This window comes from Papilio polytes, unplaced genomic scaffold (assembly GCF_000836215.1).
Source record: "Papilio polytes unplaced genomic scaffold, Ppol_1.0 DF824024.1, whole genome shotgun sequence".
Taxonomy (NCBI): Eukaryota; Metazoa; Arthropoda; class Insecta; order Lepidoptera; family Papilionidae; genus Papilio; species Papilio polytes.
This window is the reverse complement of record NW_013525180.1, coordinates 1,487,633-1,504,180: the sequence shown is the minus strand read 5'-3', so window position 1 is coordinate 1,504,180 and position 16,548 is coordinate 1,487,633. Positions and strand designations below refer to the sequence as shown.

General features: G+C 31.6%; 3 protein-coding genes across 3 annotated transcripts; 1 reads left to right on the top strand and 2 right to left on the bottom strand.

Annotated features, from left to right (window-relative positions):
• The first annotated feature begins 9,672 nt into the window (after positions 1 to 9,672).
• On the top strand, positions 9,673 to 10,716 carry LOC106101015 (zinc finger CCHC domain-containing protein 24-like). Its single transcript, XM_013280084.1, has 4 exons — positions 9,673 to 9,803; positions 9,886 to 9,963; positions 10,114 to 10,254; positions 10,535 to 10,716. The coding sequence occupies exons 1-4, from the start codon at positions 9,780 to 9,782 to the stop codon at positions 10,667 to 10,669; spliced, it is 378 nt and encodes a 125-aa protein (XP_013135538.1). The 5' UTR covers positions 9,673 to 9,779; the 3' UTR covers positions 10,670 to 10,716.
• Positions 10,717 to 11,357: 641 nt separating this feature from the next.
• LOC106100929 (uncharacterized protein PB18E9.04c-like) lies at positions 11,358 to 12,383 on the bottom strand. Its single transcript, XM_013279994.1, has one exon. It carries the CDS (start codon positions 12,381 to 12,383, stop codon positions 11,358 to 11,360), a length of 1,026 nt encoding a protein of 341 aa, XP_013135448.1.
• Positions 12,384 to 12,838: 455 nt separating this feature from the next.
• LOC106100991 (39S ribosomal protein L40, mitochondrial) lies at positions 12,839 to 15,426 on the bottom strand. The gene is made up of 5 exons (XM_013280056.1): positions 15,250 to 15,426; positions 15,086 to 15,175; positions 14,845 to 15,015; positions 14,513 to 14,711; positions 12,839 to 13,016 (listed from the first exon to the last, which is right to left on the bottom strand). The coding sequence occupies exons 1-5, from the start codon at positions 15,282 to 15,284 to the stop codon at positions 12,900 to 12,902; spliced, it is 612 nt and encodes a 203-aa protein (XP_013135510.1). The 5' UTR covers positions 15,285 to 15,426; the 3' UTR covers positions 12,839 to 12,899.
• Between the last annotated feature and the right edge of the window lie 1,122 nt (positions 15,427 to 16,548).

Here is a 16,548-nt window from a genome sequence, read left to right as displayed (position 1 = left end):
CTGTGTCCATCTGCCAACACTAAGGTATCATCTGCGTAGCAGACCAGGCTCACGCCTGTGGGGAGATCTACCCTCAGAACCGCGTCGTATGCTAGGTTCCATAGTAACGGTCCCAAAGCGGACCCTTGTGGAACCCCGCAATACACTTGTCTCTGCTCTCTAATGGCATTCCGACCTACGTACTGGATGCTCGTGTTAAATGCATTAACTATATCGAGGCTGATAGCCAAGACATTGTCACCTCTGGTTACCGCCTGTAAAGACTGTTCTCTAACTTTTAAGATAGCATCCACCGTCGATCGCCTCTGCCTAAAGCGTATGTTGAAGAATAAAAGAAGACATGCCTCGGGTATGCCTACGTTCATCAGACGACCTAAGGCTGATAACAGTAATGGGTCGGTTACCATGGTTACTAAATATACTTAAGGTGACATGCTTCGCCTTCTTTTAAAAGTTGCATAACTAGATATGCAAATAAACATTACGTCTATACTTTATTCTACTTTTAATTTATTATAATGGACATAACCTTTCATAGTAAGACTCTTAAAAGGTTACTAAAGTTCAAATGAAGAGTAAACATTAGTATATTTCAATCAATGATTTAACCTTTAAACAACAATTAAAATCAGTTGCAAAAATCAAACATTAATAGCAAAAAGTCTTTAATGAAAAAATTCCTCATTGCCGTAAAAGTCCAACCCAAGTCTAGTCGGACGCTGAATTATCTCGCTTAACTGCTTTCAACCCTCCTTGCTATTAATAACAGGCTTTGTTACGTAAGTTGAGATTTTATTCTCTCTAAGCCAAGATGTAACATTAAACTAAAGTAAAACTAAGAAAAATCAATGAAATTCTTTAAAATTTCGCGGGACATTATTAAACTAGTTAGAAACAGCTTAACTGACGTGGTAGTAGGTGCTGTCATGAAAAATATTGGAACTTAAGATCTCAAATATCTCTACGTCGTATAGTAAAAAAATTACGTCAACATTCCGTCGATGTTTTTTTCATCGATTATCTAGCGGTGAGTTTTCATTGTACTAAATCTTGTTTATATCTTTACTTTATACTAGCTGTTCCCTTGCGGCTTCATCCGCATAAAATTATGAAAATTTTATTTTATTGTTTACATTTGTCAAATTATCAATAGCAAATGTCAAAATGACATGACATGACAAACGCAATCTTTCTTTCTTGATGTTGGCAGCAACTTATGGTCTCTTTCCCACATTACGGTTTTTATACAAAATATTTACCCCTAAGTTTAACGGCGTGAAAATATATAGCCTAAAGTGTGACGTAAGTGTAGAGCTTTTTATTAAGAAATTGAGTTATTCGAAAACATGTTGTGATTGCTGACATCTTAGGAAACAAAGAAGTGTGTTTACTCTTTATTATATTAGTATAGACATAGATAGGATGAGAGGTATAACAACATGTTTCGGCAAAAGAAAATCACGTAAAGTTTATTGCACAGAAGTAAATAGTATTGAAGGAACTATAATTTGAAACTAATTTTTAGATTGAATCATTGAAGAAGACTGAAGTTAGTGCTAAGTAAGTTTAATTTAGCTTTAACTGTTTTTAACTTAAATGTTAACTAATTTGGATTTGACAATTTATTATTACCATCAATAATTAAATTGAAATCTTTTGTAGACCTCTTTGAAGATCTTAATACTATTATTGCGTAGGCTACAAGTTAGCTACTTCCACTTGAGCGTCTATTTAAAATTCATAAGATAGACCCTCGCTATTCTTACTTAATCATTTACTAAGGCTCAGGTTAGACAAAGCCAAGGCTTTAATTAAAATTTGCAAGCAAATTCTGGCTGGAAGAATTAATTTATCTATAAACAGCCTAATAGCATACCCCGGGTGTACTCAGATAAGTTTGTTCATATATTTGTTGTTTATTTTTATGACTTTTTTCTGTAATAAGCTATAACGATTTGATTCCGACCTTAAATTGATTAAACGGTCTGAGCTACAGTCGGTTACAATCATACTCTACGTTCAAACATTTACGAGTACACTCAGCTGCATAAATTAAACACAATTTTTTTACAAAAAATTGCCTTCGGTTTAAAAAATATACTTTCACGTGTTTGTCAATAGGATATTGTATACGGATAGATAAAACCATCTAGATATTTGTAAACAAAGGCGTATAAAAGATTATAAAGCTTTAAAAAAGTATACATATGTAAGTAGCTGACTGTACATCATCTCGAAAAAAATTACCCTCACATCAGTCGAGCAAAAAGGTCATATTACAGTTGACATTTTAATATGCATCTTCCTTGACACTTTCCATATAAAGCTTCTCTTTTTTACATTAACCTCATGCATCCCTACATCCTCGTTTATTTCTAGCCGCCGTCGCGGTGCGCGCGAAATTAAATTTTTGCATAACGACATAATCGTTCCACTACTGGGAAATACTTGCTGTAAAATGTTGAAGAATAAAAGAAGACATGAAATAGGTTTCATCTTTTATTTCTCACGTTACTTGTTATTGTTATACGAGGGAATTTATCTTTGTACCGTAATCATCGAGATCCGTTAAGTCGTTTTGGAGATTATGGTAAAAAACATCCATCCATTCATCAAAACTTTCGCATTTATAATATTGGTACGAAGTATAATTAGTAAATTAAAAAACTACACGATAAATATATGATGTAGAGGATAGTCTGAAAAAACACATAGGCTACTTTTTAAAATCCACAGACGTAGTCGCGAGCGAAAAGTAATATTTGATAATGCTATTTCTGTCAACCCTAGTAAAAGCTTGTTACTATTATTATTTTAATATGAATTATGCAATGAAATATTTAATTTAAATTTAAAGGTCTGGAGACAAACTTTGTAAAGGAGGAAAATATTTTCTATCCGGCAGTGCGAATGCAATATGAAACTGGAAATTAATCCGCAGAGCATTCTAGAGGAAAAAACAATAATGCCACTATTTGCAAGATTTATGTTCCTTGGGAAACATAGAATTATCTTTTATTTTATTATTTTGGCATTGTTGAAGTTTGAATGGACAAATATTTATTACCGCGTAACTCCAGTACTGAAGGAATCTGGATGAAATTTGGATCAGAGATATATTACAGTTTAGAACAACATAGACATTATTTAACATACATAGACCATTTCTAGTTCTATCACTAGCTAATGCCTCTATAGATTTACTTTCAACCGCCTATGCGTTTTTCCTAGTTTCTACATCTATAAAAAATCATCAAGAACCGTTAAGCCATTTATGCTGTAAATTCAAAACAAAAAAAAACATCCATATCACACACATGCATCTATCTATCCATCTAAACATTCGAATTTATAATATTACTGAGTTATATATGTTGAATAATTATAATTAACTGGCTGTTCCCGTGCGGCTTCATCCGCAAGAAATTATGAAAATTTTATTTTATTGTTTACATTTGTCAAATTATCAATTACGAATGTCAAAATGACATGACATGACAAACCTTGGTAATCTTACTTTCTTGATGTTGGCAGCAACTTACGGCGTCTTTCCCACATTAGGGTTTTTTCCAAAATATTTACCCCCTAAGTTTAATGGCGTGAAAATATATAGCCTAAAGCGTGATGTAAGGGCTTTTTATTAAAAAAAAATTCAAAAATATGCCGTAATTGCTGACATCTTAATCAACAAAGAAGTGCGTGTTTACGCTTTATTATAATAGTATAGATTATATAATTAAGAAAACAACTGAGATCGTTTTAGTTCTAATTTTAAAAGTTAAACTTAAATCGAGGTGAAAGAAGGGATTGTTTTCATTTTGGGTCAAAAATGCGAGATGTAGCTAGTACCCCAAGCGCCGCTAGTAAGTGTTTAAACAACCCTTCAATACTAATGGACGCTGAAAGGTTACTCGAGGAAATGAACACCGATTCTTTTTACACCGTTAATGTTATTTTTCTCAACAACTTTGTTTATTTTTGTATTAACTTTTATTTGAATGAAAAGGTATAGGAAGAACGAAGAATGTTTTGAAGAATTGTGTAAAAGACGATATGCGTAAGAAAAAATTTGGATTCAGATAGATAAAGATTTTCGTTAAGGACTCGTATTAGTATTCACTAGTAATATAAATCATCAAATTATCATTTTTATAAGAAAATAATAGCAAAAAATGATTTGGAAAAGTAAAAATTATGTCTTAAAATCCAAGTGATGTCATAAAATTGTTGCATACGTCAATTTATTTAAAGCACATCTAATAAAATGCCTTTAGACTATTATTAAATACTAGCTGTTCCCGTGCGACTTCATCCGCATTAAATTATGAAAATTTTATTTTATTGTTTACATTTGTAAATTATTAATTACAAATGTCACAATGACATGACATAATGACAACCTTGTTTCCTAGATGTTGGCAGCAACTTATGGTCTCTTTCCCACAATAGGATTTTTATCCATAATATTTACCCCTTAAGTTTAATGGCGTTAAAATATATAGCCTAAAGCGTGACGCAAGTGTAGGGCTTTTTATTAAAAAAAAGAATTATTCAAAAATATGCTGTGATTGCTGACATCTTAGGCAACAAAGAAACGTGTGTTTACGCTTTATTATAATAGTACAGTTTGCAATCATATATTAACTTACCATTGTACTTTATAACCTAAAATCTAATATCTTACGTTTTTACAGCATTCTGTTGCATGATATCGTAAACCTGTTGCTTGGTAAGAAAGATTTAATAGGCGATATACTCAAACGAAACACCTGGTGCCGTCCCGACATGAGTTTACGTTTTGAAATGTCTTTTAGCTTTAGAAATAATCCTGTAAAATCGTTAGCTTATCCAATAACGACTATTTTACTAATATTATTAATATGAAAGTTTAGATGGATGTTTGATAGAGTTTGTAGCTTAAACACTGAACGGATCTCGATAAAATTTTGCATAGATGTAGAGGATTGTCTGGAAGAAAGCATGGGCTATTTAATTTGTTTTTTAATTCCAGGCGGACGAAGTTGTGGCTAAATCTAGTATTTTAATAAATAAAATTGTGGATTATCTTAAAACCCAAAATATCCCTATAACCAAATGTCACCTTCCGCGTGGGATGAAAAAAAGTGAGTAGCCTATGAGTTCTTCCAGACTATCCTCTATCCTCATTTTCATCGAAGTCCGTTAAGACGTTAAGGCTACAAACTCAAACAATCATCCATATATCTAAACTTTTGCACTTAAAACATTAGTAAGATGTAAGATAAGATAATGTGTAAAAGACTAAATTACTATTTAAAAAAGACTGGGACATAATGTATATTTCGTTTTTTTGCTTTGGTTTTATTGGTGTGAGTTCTTAAGATAGCTGTTTAAAAACCTGACGCAAAGCTAGAACTATTTAATCAGATAAATTAGTATCAATACGTTAGGTTTTACACTGTCTAGTCTAGACAAATAAATGTGCTAACGAACTTGATTAAAAAGATGCATCAGTAAAATTTTACAACCTCACTGCACTTTTAAGATTACATCTCTTAACAAAAACAACTTTGACTTGAATATTTTTTGGTAATTTTTTCCGCTTCACTTAATTTATCTATTTATTGAAGAGGAAGAAAAACGTGTAGTACTTCAATCCTTTCGTATTTTTTAAATTGATATGTAATTTTTGCCTTCGAAAAATTTAATAGATTGAATCAAAGATAGCCTAAAATAAAATTACGTTTGAAATATATAGTTATATTACGTTCGAAATATATATAACTATACCCAGTAGAACCTCGATAAGTTAAAGTCCAGAGATAAGTTAACTCAAGGATCTATGTTGTAGAGGTTTTGGGCTCCGATGAGAAGGGAACATATATTTTTTTGAAGTTATAAAGGTTTTTATGTTATTGTGGTTTGAGTTATCGAGGTTCTAATGTATTCCAAAACTTTATTTAATCTTTTAGTAAACTACTAAGTTAAGAGATTTTATAACAACCGACTATTTTTGTATGTTGTAAAAATCTCTTAAGCGTTTTACATAGTTTTCTCATGTTATAAATGTCCGTTTTAAAACGACATTTTTCCTAGATTTAAAAACGAGCTCATTGCCTTAAACTAGACAGACGTATTACTCTATTTTCATTTTATTCCCGGGACGCGCATCAATGGAACGAGCCACGGTAAAATCTCATGAATCATGAAATTTACCACAGCTTTTCACTGTAATCATATATTTCACCAGTACGTTTTGCTGCAAATCAGATAAAAAACGTAATAATTTAGAAGTGTGTGTTTACGCTTTATTATCTATACTATTATAATAAAGCGTAAATACACACTTCTTTGTTACCTAAGATGTCAGAAATTACACCATATTTTTAAATAATTCTTTTTTTTAATAAAAAGCCCTACATTTAGTTTATAGGTTACTTTCACGCTATTAAACTTAGTTGGTATATAAATTGGATAAAAACTTTAGTGTGGGAAAGAGACCATAAGTTGTTGCCAACATCAAGGAAGCAGAATTGCCATGGATTGTCATCATGTCATGTCATTTTGACATTTGCAATTGATAATTTGACAAATGTAAAAAATAAAATAAAATTTTCATAATTTCATGCAGATGAAGCCGCACGGGAACAGCTAGTTAAAATAATTTGCTATTACATACTTTATACTAATCATACTAATATTATTGTATTTGTATTTGCTTTTTTATAAATGCGCATACTTGAATGCTTGTAACTACGTACCTCTATAACATCTTAATAGATGTGTGCGCGATAGCGAGTATACCCGATTCATCACTCACCCTGAAGAAGGTCCCCCAACGGGTTCGAAACTGTCGGTGCCTACACCGAATGTTATCACGTGAGTTTAGCCGTGTTATAATTTATGCAGTATAATGTCTCACGAAAGTTTTAATAGGTTCATTCTTTTAATTCTTAATAGATCACGATGAGGTACAAACATAAAATATAGTATGGAAGAACGCACAGGCAAGTTTTTTTTTTATTCAAAGTTGTCCTAGGCAAAAGTTAGTACTAGTACAGCATTATTTAGCAGCGTTTTTATGTAAATAGAACCTTCCAACGATCTATCTTATACCCCCTTTCAACACTTCATAGCGACAGCTAAAGAGCCTTGTGACGTTAAATAATTTAATTGCCAAATTTAATAAAAACTAATAGCATATAATACTAAATTTATCAACTGAAATACACCTATTAACGCACGAACGAACATAACTGTCCCCGCCTCAATGACGTGTAGTCCAATAGATAAAGTTACCGTGAATTTCCACGGCCAAAACAATCCCACAAACCATATATCCATCCTTTTCATTCCATTTGTTGAAACTGAGATAACAGTACGTTTCTGTATAGATGTTTCTACCGTGTAAACCCACGTTTAAAGTTAACCGCTCCCATCGCGCTCTCCAGTTAGCGCAAAATAATAAAGGCTCTCGGATACTTCCAGACGGTTGAGCACTAACCCGCAACTTGTTCGTTGCAAAGAACATTTCTTCTTCTAAGGATATAAATGACTTTACCCTTCAAAGATAAGTCTAAATTAGACAGTACACGTAAGTTAACAAAGATATAAGGATTTTCACAAACTTCTTTAGTCAAAAAGTACATTTCAAGCATAACGCTTTATGTACTCATATTTATTGATACACGAGCGAAAATAGGTAGCAGTATTTAATCTTCGTAAAACCACTTAACTTTTAAATCATAACTAGCTTTTGCCCAAGATTTGTTCCGCGAAGAATTTAAAAAAAAAACAGTAACCTATGTTATACTTTCTAATTACTAATTTTGATATTTTGTTCTTCAGGTAGCCACTTCGATATAAATCCATCCAGCTTCTGGAGTTTTTTTCTAACGAACATCCATTCAAACTGGCCAATTTATAATATTAGTAAGATGGAATTAGTTTAAAGTGATCAAGAATCAACAGCAAACTACAAAGTAAACCTTCAATCTCCCCGGTAGCCAGCGTCGACACGCCCGCATCAAAACTTTGCCTTTTATTAAAGACTCGCTTTTCCCGCGCGGCTTCATCCGCATTTCATTATAAAAATTCAAATTGCAAATGTCAAAATTATCGTTACCATAATAACGTTGCGTCCGTAATGTTGGCAGCTTTTAGTTTGTGGTCCCTTTCCCACATTAAGGTTTTTTTCCAATTAATTTAACACCTAAGTTTAATAGCGAGAAAATATATAGCCTAAAGCGTGTCGGTGTATGTAGTTATAAGAAAGAATTATTCAAAATTATGTGATTGCTGACATCTTACGGCACGAAGTAATGTGTTTTTACGCTTTATTATAATAGTATAGAAGTATAGATTAAAATTTGACTTGTAGCTTAACTCGTATAAGATTTTACAGAAAAGTTTAGATGGATGGATGAATGTTTGTTAGAGTTTGCAGCCTAAACGACTGAACGGATCTCGATGAAATTAGGCAAAGACGTAGAGGATAGTCTGGAAGACCACATAGGCTACTCACTTTTGCTTTTTTTAATTCCACCCGAAAGGAGTCGCGGGCGGAAGCTAGTAGATGAATAACGTTTTAATAAACAGTGGACTTACGACGGTTATCAGCGGTCAAGCAAGACATTGTCCTTTGGTCTGTATACATCCTAGGGCCTGGAACATTTTGGTACCTTTATTGAACAACTTTCTATAAGACGGATCGCAAAGGATCTAATTGTCCCAAATATTAAGCTTCAATAAAATGTTTTTACTATTGACAATTCGTTAAATATAAGAACGGTCTACTTACCTTTTCTTAAGTGTTGATACTGTTGTCACTCGGCGAATGTTTACAAATTATGTATTCGCCATAAATAGATAAGTGACTTATTAAAATAAAATCAAAAATAAAACTCAACACCACTGTTTTAATTATGCTACATAATAATATGTACAGGAGTTATATGTGTAACTAATAACTTAAGCATTCCGTAAACGTATTCAATCCCTTTCCCATGATATATATTCCGACTCTGAAATCCTTTAAAAGCATACCCACACGCCTAAAATATATTTTATTGCAGTTACGTTCCCTTTAACTGTAGTAATTTATGTCGATCGGATCGAATATCCGTAACTTAAAAATAAGGTTGACACAATGTTAACCTTTTAAATTTTAAAGTTTTGCATAAACAAAATTTGATTCAATTTTAATAACGTCATAATGTATTTTATTAATGCGATTTCTTGGAAATTAATCCTACCAGACAAAATAAGAATTTAATGATTAGTTACAATTGTTACAATCAAAATGGCAACACTATCATGTCACAGATAAAATGAGACTATAAATATGGTGGGAAATAACAGTGAAAGATAAGTAGAAGTAAGTTTAACTTTGTTGTGTTATTAAATAAGTAATTAAAATTATTAGATAAAAAAGTGTTTTATAACAACATTTCACCGATAATTGCAAAAAATTACAGGCAATATTTGTAACCATAAAAATATTTGCAAGTAAAACATTTTATATTTCTATGGCAACATTTTCTTTATTGTACAGTGATGTCCCTTTTTAACTCTGCAGAATATGTACTACTACAATCAGCAATTCTCTTATATTATGTATATAAAAATGTTTACACTGACAACTTGGATCAAATTATAAATACGTAGTTAAGAGCCATACAGACTCTGTACAGAGTTTAATAAGGTGATGCTACATTTGCGACAATAACTTTACAAGGTTTTGATTCTCATTAAGAAAACATCTAAATGTAACTTTGATTTTGTTAACTTTCAATTATAAAATGGGTTGCTTTTGGTCTAACGAGGTAAGTTTTTCTCCATATTAGGTTAATTTTATTATTAAAAACATTTGTGTTTTCTAATACCGTCCTTAATTTATTATTGTAGTCCGAACCCGAGCGTTATGAAAGACGACAAAATTATTCAAGTGTCCGGATTTCTGCGCAGGCGCCGTATAATTGCAGGGTAAGTTTTAAGACGTCGAAATTATAGTTTGATTGTTTTAGTTTGCAATAAAGTCATTATTTGGCACATAAAAATATAAAAATACTGTTTCATTTTTTTATTTATGTTTGATTATTAAGAATAGTTTGTTAAGTTGTTTTTTTCTACCAGGTGCCAGTAGTAAAACCGAAAGCTTTATTTGGAGAATATAAATGTACTGCATGTGGACGGTCCTGGACCAGCAGACTTAGCTGGGCTAATACCTACAATCTCTGCAACCGGTGTAAGAAGCCCGTTTACCCCTTCAATCAGGTGAAATACGTTCAAGTACTTACCGGGATTATGAATACGAACTTTGAAAGGACATTGCTGCTTGAATTTGGATGCAATTTGGAACTATTATATACAGGACTACTATTGACCACTATAAGTGTTTTGATGGTACAATATAACCATGACATGAACAGTTTTATTTTGTGTTTTTGTTGAGGTTAAGACATTCTACCGTGATGTTTGATTTATGTACATCTTGTTAATGTAAAAAATGTAAGAGTTGTTAAATATACATTCTTTTGTTATTTACTAATTTCAGAGAGAATTGCGCCCTTCAGATTTTGCAAAATCGAGTGACAATCAGGAACATAAAAGGGATCTTTGCCAGATGTGTCAAAAGTTGGGATACTATTGCGGAAATTATGGAAAAACTAATATTAAGTCAAGGAAATGATATTTATTACATTTAGTAATAAAGCCATTTCATTTATGTGATTTTTAACTCCATGTGTTAATCATTATTTTGATTATTAATAAACTACTTTTTCAATTTTAATTATTAAAACATTAAAAACGTAATCCTTTTCATTTGTCCCAAAGTAACAAAAGATTTTCTTACATTTAATTACTAACTACAAAATCCTAACTTTGTTAACTGTCTTATATTAAACATGTATGAGGATACTTAATTGTATAAAATTGGTCTTTTGTTTTTTCTCTTTTATGACGAGAGGATGAAAAATGAAGATGGAATAGGTGCCCAATAGCATTAACAGTAAACGGGACATGTGTGTGTGTGTAGTATTATTATTATTATTATTATTATTCCTTCATATATCTTTATTTCTTACTCTCTATATAATACATTTTACAAGAATACAAAAATTAAAATAAATTATATTATATAAAAAATAGAGCACCACCGGCTGCGGAATCCGATGACTCAAGCAACCAGTGGTCAGGGCTGCAGAGACAGGAACCTCCTCACTATTCGTGCGGTTTCTAAAATAACCGCCTTTTGAATCGGGCCTTATTATTATTATTATTTACAAGATTACCTTTTTTTGTATAGCATACGAAAACGCCGCGTTTGAAAAAGGAACCGTTCTCATAGAAAGAAACAATAATATAAGTAGTAAAATTTAATAAAACGGATTCCCAGTATCAGATCGTTCTGATGAATCTTCTGTAGTTATTACTGTGGATTGTGTGGATGTCATAATTAAAGTTGTAGTTGTTGATTCAGATATTGTTACAATCGTGGTAGTGCTTGTAACCGATTCAGAAGTATCTGGTACAGTTGCAGTAGTGCCTGTAGTTACTTTAGTTGTATCTTTTATAGTTGCAGTAGTGCCTATAGTCAGTTTAGTTGTATCTTTTATAGTTGCAGTAGTGCCGGTAGTCGGTTTAGTTGTATCTTTTATAGTTGCAATAGTGCCTGTAGTCGATTTAGTAGTATCTGGTATATTTGGAATAGTGGTTGTAATTGGTTCAGAAGTCGTAGTTGTGTTTGCAGTCGATGTTTCCAATGTTGAAGAAACTTCGTTGGTTGAACTTTTAAGTGGTACAGGCGTGGATGTAGTTGTTGATAAAACTAATGAAGTGCATGTAGTTTTAGCTGCGGTTGTTAGGTTATCTAATTGATTGGTGACTTCGATAACTTCAATAGTTCCCTTTGTGGATGGTCTGGTCGTTGGTACAGTCGTAGCACGTAAGGTTGTTGAACCAGTATCTCTATTGTTAAAATCAGTTGTTACAGAACTTAATGAACTAGGTAAGGCATTAGGATCTATGTTTTCATTAGTTGTTATTGCTCTTTCTGTTATTGTATCTTCTAGTCCTTTAGTTTTTGTCTCAATGTTATTTAAAATTTCTGGTTCGATTTTTGTGCTTTTTCCAGTTAACTCGCTATCATTTGGCGAATTAGTGTCTTGTGATATAGTTATCAAATTATGTTTACTTTTAGCTTTATGTTTTCTCGTCTTAAAGTGTGATAAAGGTATTGTCAAATGTTTTAATTTAACTTTACGTGGTGTTGTCCGGTAATTAACTGCGGATGCACGCATTTCTAAAACCCTTTTGATAACGCTCAAAGGTACCCAGTGACCGGGTAATCCAGCTTCTATTGGATTATTTACGTACATTACTTCGTCTAAATGTGACGTCATTACGTTTATAATATTAATATAAATTAATACTTGTGCAATAATTAACAATATGCACACTGAAAGAACAAAGAAACGTATTAAAAATAGAATAAGGATTCCAGTAGATTAAATCCAGAATACTTACTTTCAAGTAAATAATACCAATATAATTTTCATCTTTCCCGAAGAGTTTCAAATTTAATATACAAGTAAACTGCATTGATAATAACTTAAGTTCAACAAATCGTAATGTTTACTTGGAAAGTATTTTCATTGCCAATAAAGCGTGAAAATTCAATTTACCTGTCGAGTAACTTTAGGATTACTTATAAAATGATAAGCATTAATACATGTTCAGCTTAATATAAAATTGACTAAAACACTTCATTCACATAACTATTGCACCGCATAAAAAAATCATTTTATAAGTTTAACAGGTTCAGGATTTTTTTCTTACTACACAAAAGTATAAATAATTCTTTTAAATGTATTCTTTATTTATGAACAATCTAATAAAACCTACTTAACAAACAAAAATTAGTTAATCCACTTTTTAGAAACATCTATGTATTCTCCATCGGGGGAGTCGTAATTCTTGATGGCTGGAGTTGCAACAGGACCTTTTATACTGTATGGAATCAATTTGAGGTCCGGCTGTGAACAAAATAAAATGCAGTTACACTGTCTAATTTATACAAAAAAATTATAATCGGACGAAGCATATTAATATTAGAGAATAGTAAATCTTAAATCTTATTTACTAGATTTTTTTTAAAGTTCATCTTGAAAACTGGCCCTACTGACCAGTTTTAAACTTTTTAGGTAAATTTGAAAGATACCTATACTAATAATAAAGAGGAAAGATTTGTATTCTTGTATTATTGAAATAACTAAAAAACGACTGGTCCGATTTCAAAAATTCTTTCACCATTATAAAGCTACATTATAAGTCATTAACATAGGCTATATTTTTTAATTTAAAGCAGGCGAAGTCGCGAACAACAGCTAGTCATTTATAAACTTTAATTATATTGATGAACTTTTATAACAGCTATAATATATATACTATGACCAAACTATTAATTCAAATATTACTAATTGACATTTATAATGCATAGCATAAAATCAATTATGCAAAATATGTTGGGACATTAACAACATACATGAGGCACATCAGTAATTGAAAACAATTGTAGCTGAACATTTAAACATATTTAGCAACAGAAAACGTAATGAGCAATATAATTGTTAAATCTATTTATAAGGAGGCTTTAAATAGTTATTTATTTAGCCTAAGTAAAAAAGCAAAAAGAATATAGGCATAGAAACATGAATGAAATACTGGAAGGGGACTTGGTTAAGAACAGAGTGGAGAAATATGGACAAAACATTGAATGAAAATGTGGTGTGCCATCTGTATTAGTGACAAGGAAATAATCCTTAGTAAAAACATTTTTTTATTAATAGAAATTGATATTAATGTATCAGTAACACATGTATTTGATATTTGTGATTAGTTATATGATACAAAGCAACTGGCTTGTACAATTTCCTATATATTCAAAGCTCGGAAACATAAAAACCTCTAAAATTTTTAAAAACAATATGTTCTCTTCTCACCAGAGCCCAAAACCTCTATAACATATATCCTTGATAACTTAAAACCTGTACAACTTAAAATGGTAGTGGTAGTGCCCGCTTTAACATCTTAGCACTGCAGGGCCGGCACACCCAGTGTAATACCACGACCACACAGAAGACAGGCGTGAAATGGAAGCAATTCCGTGTTTCGTCTGATGAGTGTGGAGCCAGAGGCCTAATTGAAGTCCCTTTCTCTTTACCACCCTTTTCTTTTAAGGAGAGGTTGGGAAGAGGAAGTGGATTTGACGGTGGAGGAGATGCATAGGAAGGGGAAATATCCTCTTTATGTGCGTCTCCTCCTCCGTCGTATAAGGGTAGGCAACACATCTGCAATTGCGGATGTCTATGGGCAGCGGTCGCTTCGCCATTTTGGCGGTTTCAGGTGGCCGCTTGCTCGTTTGCCACCTTATGTTATAAAAAAAAAACAACTCAAAATATTTTGTGTTTCCCCTGGACTTTAACTTATCGAGGATCTACTGTATATTCAAATATTTGAATAATGAACTTACCATAACAGCTTCATTATACAAATCTTCGGACTCCTCATAGAGCATATCTAATGCACGTTTTTGTGCAGCCATTATTCTGTCTATTTGTGCAACAGTTGATATGTACTCCACACGTTTGTATCGGCTCCATTCTTTTTGTAATAATGCTCGAGCTTCTACTTCCTGATCACTCAGTTTCACTTCAGGTCTTTTCCGCTTTCTAAAATAATATTGTTACATTACTTTTGCGAACTTGTTTACATATAAAAACATTTTTAATGGAGACAGCTATAACATTGGTACATTAATGTATGAATTTTTTTTTCCTATAGCAAATAAATAATATGATTTACCCAATATGATCCATAACATTTAAAGGTATCTCCAATTCCTCAATAGGCTTCAATTGCCTAGCATTCTTTTCTAAACGTCGGATTTGTTTTTCTAATTTCTTACGACGCCTATCTTCACGAGCTTTTATAATAGCAGGATCCATTTTCTTCTTCTTCTTTAAAGGCTCGGCACTAAGAAAGTTAATAAAAATTCTCAGTATCTGTATGGTTTCTTCATACTTAATAATCGTAAATATCTTACCATAATTGATCTGTTATTCTAAATTGTAACGCAGGTGCGGTGAAAATATTTCGATTTATAGCTACTGCTATAGGTGTGGACAACGACAATCTAAAAATATTGGTAAAAAATTGTTAAATAATATTTATAATATAGGTTACGTTTGTACATCTTCAAAAAATTACCTGGAAAATTGTTTTAAAACCGATAAACCTAGCATTATGATGATATTGCTGTATTAGTTTAAGAAATTATTTAATTATGCTAAGTTATTTTAAATCTTTATTTTCTAATATAAACATAACCTATCATAAACTGACATCACTGTCAACTAGACTTGACAGATGATAGAAGAAAAGGAAGGTTTTTGCGTTCCGATATACAAAACTATTTTTACAGTTATCATTTTTATATTTGCCTATATATATTTTATCTTATTAAGTTTAGTTATAAGTTTTTGAATACTCTCTATTTATAGTAAAGTAATGATACAAACGCTAAAGTTTATTGCGATTAGCCTTTGTAACTCTATTACGAGTTACACTAATACATTTATGGTTTTATTTTTCGTCCATCGCCATTTTATTACTGGAATACTAAAGTGCTGTCTTAAATTCTGCCAAATGAATCCATCCATTACCAGCTACGCAAAAGATACCCAATGTAATTCAACTTGACTACAAAAATTAAAAACTTACTAAATATTACATGCTTCTTAATAATGTCAAATACTTGACTTAACAATTTATATTCATTAAAGACAAATTTAGATGCTGGTGATGTTATAATTTGAATAGTCTATCTTGTTATTTGGAGAAGGTAAATTAATGCTAACTAGTACACTTTTCCTACCTGGATTCAATATAGTAAAAAATCACAAAACATTGGAATAATGATATTAAAATATGAAGTACATAGTACATACTAACGACTTCACCCGCACGTTATATTGAAGGGGATGTCTTTAAATTAATAAAAAAAAAATACTTAAAGCATTGGACCGGTTACCCTTTAAACGCTCGATGAGGTCGCTTTAATTAAACTGATTTAATTATAAGCCTTTCTATTAAAACACTCATCAATCAACACTTGATTAATTCATACAAAAATTTAATATTACTCACGTAAATATAAAACTTGTCAGGTTTATTGATGGTCATTTAACGTACTTACAATATTGCGAGTTCGTGTCAAGTGTTATATTCATATAATTTATCATTTTCATAAAGGTTTTTTATGTTTTTGCTTAATTAATGATTTTTAGATTGAAATATGCAAGTCATCTTTTATGTCAGAAAGAGGTAAAAAAAACTTAATTCTCAAAAGTAAGAACAAACAACAATTTTCGCGATCGAAAGATTACTGTCACATATTTAATCAAATTAGTAGTCCTAGTCTTAGGACTACTTATGCTCAATTTACAGGTACTTAGTAATAGTAGTCTTAGGTCTTTCTCGATTTCTTGATGAATACACGTTGCCCAT

What these genes read in the sequence shown, in the direction of transcription:
- LOC106101015 (XM_013280084.1), top strand. Translation starts at nt 9,780, where the DNA reads ATGGGTTGCTTTTGGTCTAACGAG. An exon ending in GTTGCTTTTGGTCTAACGAG is followed by an intron (nt 9,804 to 9,885) that starts GTAAGTTTTTCT and finishes TTATTATTGTAG; the next exon opens with TCCGAACCCGAGCGTTATGA. An exon ending in CCGTTTACCCCTTCAATCAG is followed by an intron (nt 10,255 to 10,534) that starts GTGAAATACGTT and finishes TACTAATTTCAG; the next exon opens with AGAGAATTGCGCCCTTCAGA.
- LOC106100929 (XM_013279994.1), bottom strand. Translation starts at nt 12,383, where the DNA reads ATGACGTCACATTTAGACGAAGTAATGTACGTAAATAATCCAATAGAA.
- LOC106100991 (XM_013280056.1), bottom strand. Translation starts at nt 15,284, where the DNA reads ATGCTAGGTTTATCGGTTTTAAAACAATTTTCCAG. An exon ending in AGAATAACAGATCAATTATG is followed by an intron (nt 15,016 to 15,085) that starts GTAAGATATTTA and finishes TAACTTTCTTAG; the next exon opens with TGCCGAGCCTTTAAAGAAGA. An exon ending in TGTATAATGAAGCTGTTATG is followed by an intron (nt 13,017 to 14,512) that starts GTAAGTTCATTA and finishes TTTTGTTCACAG; the next exon opens with CCGGACCTCAAATTGATTCC.